Source organism: Pteropus vampyrus, unplaced genomic scaffold (assembly GCF_000151845.1).
Source record: "Pteropus vampyrus isolate Shadow unplaced genomic scaffold, Pvam_2.0 Scaffold215, whole genome shotgun sequence".
Taxonomy (NCBI): Eukaryota; Metazoa; Chordata; class Mammalia; order Chiroptera; family Pteropodidae; genus Pteropus; species Pteropus vampyrus.
In genome coordinates, this window is record NW_011888996.1 from 1,141,770 (window position 1) to 1,149,114 (window position 7,345).

The 7,345-nt window shown below is 50.7% G+C and overlaps 1 protein-coding gene across 1 annotated transcript in view; it reads right to left on the reverse strand.

The window, feature by feature from the left end:
• Nucleotides 1–628: 628 nt before the first annotated feature.
• Nucleotides 629–7,345, reverse strand: part of GDF6 (growth differentiation factor 6) — a 16,264-nt gene continuing 9,547 nt past the window's right edge. Inside the window, exon 2 of the mRNA XM_011372890.1 lies at nt 629–1,590. Within this exon, the coding sequence (XP_011371192.1) occupies nt 629–1,590 (962 nt within the window). The remainder of the gene's footprint in view (nt 1,591–7,345) is intronic.

Consider the following 7,345-nt stretch of genomic DNA (forward strand, 5'->3'; position numbering starts at 1 on the left):
GGCCAGGGAGGAGCCAGGTATACAAGCAAATGAAAAAGGCCTTGGGCCAACCTCTCTCAATTATCTTCTAAAGGAAAGGTCTTTCTTGGCTTTCCTATTCCCCTGATGCCAATTCCTCTATTTTAACGCTTTCTGATTGGGAGGTTACAAGGCATGGGATATGACCTGGCCAGAAAACCCCACCCTCTTTACACAGGTAGAAAACAATCAAACCAAGATGTGGTCAAAGGTGACTCTTCCTCGCATACTGTTTCTCTTTTTAAACTATCATTTTTTTCAATCCATGGAGCAGTTGAGAAACAGGTATGTGTCTCTCCTCCCACCACCTCCTATCAAAACCTGTGGGACACACAAGGAATTCCAAAGCCACAACAATAAAGATAAAAATTAAAGAAATCCTCCTTGGCTTGTTTGACCAGGGCGGCCAAGCAAGGTGTGAAAATCCGTATCTCCCTTTGGACTGGCAGGTGGAAGGTTCTGGGAAGGCTGAGCTCCCTCCCTTCCCGCTGGGCTTCACTGCCCAGGCTGTCTCCCCACTCTCTGCCTCCTAGGCCGGCTCCTCCTCCGCTTCTCTGAAGTCAGGCCTCCCCTTCGATCACGGGCCAAGGTGGCGGGAAAGGCGCCGCTGCTACCTGCAGCCGCATGACTCCACCACCATGTCCTCGTACTGCTTGTAGACCACGTTATTGCCCGCGTCGATGTATAGGATGCTAATGGGAGTCAATTTGGTGGGCACGCAGCAGCTGGGCGGGGTGGAGCCGGGATCCATGGAGTTCATCAGCGTCTGGATGATGGCGTGGTTGGTGGGCTCCAGGTGCGAGCGCAGCGGGAAGTCGCACACGCCTTCGCAGTGGTAGGCCTCGTACTCCAGGGGCGCGATAATCCAGTCATCCCAGCCCAGCTCCTTGAAGTTCACGTGCAGGGGCTTCTTGCTGCAGCGCAGCCTCGACTTCTTGCCGTGCCGCTTACCGTGGCGGCTGGCGAAAGCCGTGCGCCGCCGCCGGCGGCCAGGTGGAGGCAGCCAGGGCCCGGCGTCGGGGGCGCCCGACGGCTGTGGCCACGACCCCTCGGCGCCCGTGCCCAGACCCACAGCCTCGGCCGAGCCCAGCTGTTCGCGCACTTCAGCGAACAGGTTCTTGCGCTGGGATCTGGTGAACACCACGAGCAGGGCGCGCTCCTGGGGGGACCGCACCCTCCGGCCGAAGCCCAGACTCCGCAGGTCCGGGGGCGGCGGCTGCTGGGGCCCCAGGTTTCGCGCCTCGGCCTCCACGACATCGGGCTCGTCCCACGCGGCCCGCAGCTCCAGGCACAGCTGCTTCCAGGGCGGGTGGCGCAGGCCCTGCCACACGTCGAAGACTTCCCAGCCGGTACGGGGCGCCCCCTGTGGGTCCAGGGTCCGCGAGTCCAGCAGCAGAGACGACAGGCAGGGGAAGAGCTGCACGTGGAGCGGCCCGGAGGGCGGCCCCCAGGACGCTGCCGGCGCCTGGCGAAAGAGCCGCAGCTCCGCGCCCACCAGCTCTTCTTTGTCTGAGAGCGTGGACACATCAAACAAATACTTCTGTCTCCGGAGAGCAGTGTGCGAGAGATCGTCTGCGAGATAAAAAATAATTACAGTCAGTTTCACTTAAGCGGGAGATCAGCCCCTTGCTCTGCGGCTGCCCCCGGGAGGAAAAGGGCGGGGAGCGGGGCAGGCCGGGCCGGGAGTCCAGCTGAGCCAGCCCGGGGCCTGACCACCCTGGCTTCCCGCCCGGCCGGCCGGTGCGCTGCGAGGGGAGGCGCACCCAGGCGGGCCCCCTCCTCCCCGTCAGCAGCCCGGGACTCCCAGGGCGGAAGTTGGTGGCTGCTGGAGAGGCGGTCGCGGTGGTGGCCTCCGGGTTTTCCCCCAAGAGCCTGCAAGTAACCACTAATGTGCCCTTTGTGGTTTTGAGCCTGGGATGCACTTCCCCCAGACCTCCTCTTGGCTGGCTCGTCTCATCAGTCACAACTCGGTTCAAATATCACCTCCTCTGAGAGGCGTCTCTCGACCAACCACTCTGATCTAAAGTAGCTTCCCTCGGTCACTATCACAGGACCCAGTTTTATTATCTTCCTGGCATTTAGCATTATCTACAATGACTTTGTTAATATTTGTCTCTTCAGTGGTCTGTTTTCCTCAGCAATACTCCGCCTGCCTCCACCAGCCCTTAAGAACTAGGACCAGGTCAAGTCCATCTTACTCATCGCAATGCCTAGAGTGTGCCTGACCTAGAGTACACCCTAGTCAATAGATGAGAAACTTTTAGAACAGCCATCTTCAATCTGGCTGCCCGTTATAATCATCTAGAGAACTTAAAAATTACCAGCTGCCCGACTTACTTCAGCCAAATGAATATCTGTAGAAAGGGCCTGAGTAGTGGGGTTTTGTTCGGGTTTCGTTATTTTTTTGTGTGTTTTGTTTTTTGTTTTAAGCTCCAAGCTTATGTAAAGGTGCTGTCCTAGTTTTGACCCATTGCGCTGAGGGGAAGTTGCTGCCCATCAGATAGTTTTGATGAAGCATTTGGCTCAACACAATGCAGACAGAATGATGAGTTACGTGATTTCCTTCTTTTTAAATTCACCATTTAATAACAAACAAAAGAAGATCCTGCAGTCAATGAGAAATAGACACTTCTAAAAGGACAAAACCTTAACCACAGACACACACACAGTGACATTCTCCCCTCCTCCACCTACACTACCTGAAATCTTGTTTTGCAACTACTCCTGAGGATAAATTTTTGGTTATAGGAGAGAAATAGAAATGTGGGGCATATGGAGGGTATGGGGAGTAATAGGCTTTTAAAATCAAAGGTGAATGCTTTGGAAGAAGACAAAATGACTTCTTTTTTTGACACATCGTGTATGAGGCCAACCCCACATCAATGTACAAGGCAGAAAGCTAACCAGATTTTTCTGGGCTGCCTTCTCATAAAATATTTACAATCCAGAAAATACAAAAATCCCCAAAGCCCCAAGCTTTCCCCAGAAGCTAGTAAAGTTTGAGTCGATTTCAATAGTAAAAATGTCACTGGGTCCTGGGTCGACCTTCACTGCCTATCCAGATGTAGCCCCAGGGCACTGGATCTGGAGCCTCAGCCACACCCAGTCCCCACTCTGGGCTGACTGCAGGGCCAGCCGCCTCACTGTAACTCCACAAGTCTCGACCTGAGAGGAAGCTCTGGGAAGGGTTAGAGAGGTGAAAAGGGAAAAGCTGCTGGAGGCACTTGATTTATGGAAGCCAAGACCTTCAAACTGACAAGGGTCACTTTGAAATCAGTGGAAATTCAGCACACTTTCTTCTCCTCCTTTAAAGAAACCTGTGTCTGACAACACTCAGCCACCACCCAAACCCCTGGACCTATGGCCTTAGGCTTCACTTTCTTGCCTCTCACATTTCTCCCTAAACCAAGGATGTGATGAGAGGGACAAACCTAAGGCACTTGGTGCACTAGCTGAATGTTGTGATGGCTGACATATTTTTCATCCTTACTTTACCCACAAGCAGAGAACAGTTCTGTAAGGTAGATACTCCTATTGCTCCCATTTTACAGTTGGGAAAATCAAGGCTTAGAAAAATTAAGTTTATTACTAAAGTCTGAAAGCAGGTAAACGGTGAAACTGAAATTCAAACTTAGGTCTATTTAATTCCAGAGTAGAAACATTTAGCTCCTAAGCCCCATTGCCTCCCAGATTATAGTCCAAGTACTGGAATCTAAAAGCAACCTGTAGTGGCTGGGATATAAGGGACGTGTGATACAGTCCAAACCATATTTGCAGGGCTTGTTAGGAATAAAACCTGGGGTCCTTTAGGAAATCATTTCCATCTCTGCTTACATAATTCTTGAGATAGTTTGTTACTGGCTGGAGAACATTAGGCATGTGTAAAGAATAAAGATTTATTTATTTCTCTCTCATGCAATATGGAGAAATCAGTCTGCTTTTGTTTGCATTTTTTTTAAGTGTGAGCTAATCAATTGCTAGTCTGCACAGCTAAGTCACATTTCTCTAAGTCTTTAGGAGTAGTGAAAGGGCTCTACTGATTCTGCAAGCTCAGGCATTCATTCTTTCTGGGGCTCAGGAAAGAGTGCAAATGGGGGCTTCTGCCTATACCCTGCTCTTTCTCTTCTCATACCAGCGCCATCCCATGGTTTGATAGGCCTCACCTGCATGCATATGGACACCCTGGCCCACAGGTCCAAGCTCCCAGGTGCATGTATTGGTGTTGTGAAACATTCTTAGTAGGACAGACCCAATGGAGACGCTGCCCAGGCCCTGGATATGGTCTCGGAAATATCTGGGTAATAACTCTGTGGCTCAGGTGCCACAATAGAGTAGTACCTCTCAAAACCACTAAACCTGCAGGGGTCCTTCCATCTGCACCCTCAGCTTTATACCAGAACTTGTTAGAAATATAAACTCTCTCAGGCCCCAGAGGTTTGTGGTGAGGCCCAAAATTTGCATTTCTAGTAAGTTCCCAGGTGATGCGGATTCTGCTGGTCAGAGAACCCACGTTAAGAACAACTAAACTAAACTTGGCTCTTCAGATTCCCCACCATTTGGGGGAGGGCACCATTGGAGACTGACAAAACTGAGCCCTCCAAAGCACAGGGCCCAGGGCAGGGTCAAAAGCAGTACTCACAGAACCAAATCACCTGCTTGTCCCAGCCTCTTCCTGACCCCCTGCCCCCAGCCACCCTCATATATTTTTACTCTTTCAGTCATATGTTCTTTCTGTGGGTCTCCAGAAACTATAACTCCTAAACAGAGGGTCCAAGAAGGTGGCTGCTCTGTGCAGCTCCCCTGCAGACCACATTCCCCACCTGTCTGGACCTGTTCTGGAGCCACGAATCAAGAAATAACCCAGAGGGGGCATCTGACCTGGAGAGTGCACACACCACAGTCCACTGCAACCCTGCAGACACTGTGCTTGCTAACCCAGCATCACAAGGCCTGGTCCTGCTGCCATGGCTGCCTGTGGGTAGGAAGCTGGCCGTTCACACTCCTTTCCACAAGCCTCCTCTCCCATTAAGTTCTGTATAAATGAAGGCCAATGTCATCAAATGACCCTTTCTCCTATGCCCTCAACTAGAAACATTGCACTTTTCATTTCAAACTCTGTGACATTTTCTTACATCCAAAAAGTGAATCCTATGCTTTAAGCCTTTAAATGAAATTGATCAGTAATACACCGTGGAAGTTTTTGTCTTTATTCTTGCTTTTAACTTGCACCAACCTGATTTGTTACAGCTTGGCTCACACCCCAGGTAATTCAGCGTTTGTTGAGTATTCGACATGTACACCTGTCAAGTTACAATCGCTGGATGTGTGCTTATTAACTTCCCCTGGTGGGTGGTAGAGGAAGGAGGGGAGAAGAGAAGGACAAGCAAACCACCTGTATATTTGAAGAAAATTCTTCATAAATAGGTCAGCCTATTTTGAGTTAAGAGCAAGTTGGTAAAGGCCAAGGACACCTAAAACATGCACATCTGGTGTGGGATTAATTTTTAAAAGTAAAGAAGAAAGCAAATAAACAAGAAAAAGAGCTAATCATTTGCCAGATAAGGCTGTTGTGCCCATTTTAAGTGAGGAAAGTGGCTAAGAAAGGTAAAAGCATTTGTGCGGGGTTACAGTAGTGGCTGGAGGAAACTAGAGAAGCAAACACCAGGTGGGAAAAGAAAGAATGTCCATGGCATCGAAGGACCCTGGGGAACCTGAGACCCACGAAGGTGGCCTGAAGAAGGAATACACAGCGGCGGGAAACGCGCCTTGCTCGCCCACCTGGGCTGCTCCTGCTGCAGGCGGCTCCCTTGGACCACCATGCAGAGGGTTTCCGAAAACCTGCCACTTCGTTTGGTCTGGGGCAGGAAGGGTCCGCTCTACATTTTTTTCCCAAGACATCTCTGAGATATGTGCGCAGACTGAGGTCCCTCTTGAGAGTCTTAGTTGGATTTTCTGTCGCTCTCCGGCCCAAAGGTGCGCCCGCGGCTCCAGCTCTCCCGACCCCAATGGCCCGTAGCGCCACAGACTCTACACTCTCGGACGCTCTTACCCGCGAGTCCCGCTCGCGGTGACCCTGGACCGCTACTGTCCAGGCGTCTAGTCGGCCCTGCCCGACTCCTCCAGACGTCCCACCAGGCGTCCCGCCCATGTCCTCTGAAGGCACAGACCCTGCAGCTCAGAAAGCAGAGATGACAGCGGGCTTTCTCATCCCAACTCCCCTAGGTGGAGATAGAGGGAGCGGTATAATCACCATCTTTTACAAAGGAAACTCCACAAGTCTTTACAGCTAAGGCTTTCTCGCACCCCTCATTTCTGAGCCAGCAGCAGCAATGAAGCTTATGGGCACTGCCTTTGTGCCAGGCACCTGCTCAGGGCTTTGATGGCCTCTGCCACTGAATCCTCATCTCCACCGTCCTGGGGCTCCAGGAGGTGTCTTAACTTGCCCACTATCTAACAGCTGGTAAGGGACAGGATCTGAAGTCTTAGTTCTAACCCCCACCTTCAATCATGAGGCCACGCCCCTCTACCAGGGTTCTGATAGGGCCATGGAGCAAAGATGAAGGGGGGAAATGAGACACAAATTCATTATCAATGCCATCAACACAAGGTGGGCAGGATTTCCCCCAGAATGAGCCACCAGCCCTCTTCCTTCCACAAGCTTCCTTTCCCATTATGTCCTGTATAAATGAGACCTCCAGGTAATTTGTACTCCAAGGATTACCTTCTCCTGGGACATGGTTATCTTCTGAGCATCCCTCTGTACTCTTGTCCTGAGTCCAGCCTCTGCTGAGGTCTGAGCCTCGCAAACTGCTGAGCTTGCTAAGCATCCTCAAGGAGGCTTGGATTCAGGAAGCAGTCCATACAATTCAGCCTTTCCAGAGTGCTTTTGCTTGACCACCCAGCAAAAGAATCATAATAGCAAACACTGATGTAGCACTTACTATGTGCTGAACATAATCTAAATTCTTAACTTACAATAACTTGTTTAAGCCTCAAAACCACCTACAGGGAAAAAAGATATCACCATTATGCTCATGCTATGGATCAGAAAACTAAAACAGAATTTAAAAGTAACTTGCCCAATACAGTAAGAGGTCCAGCTCCAGGATCTGTACCCCCGCCCTGGACTCCCAGATCTTGAGCTCTATGCTGGGTAGAATCCTTGAGAGGGCTCCAGCTCTTTCCTGCTGCCCATGCCTGTAGGGAGGAATCAATCCCTGGTCTCCAAGAGTCACTCACTCTCTAATTAGCAGAACTGAAAAGATGACAAAATCACAATTGGGATTTTGAAGGAGAACTTATAAAGAAACTTAATTTTCTCCTCTAC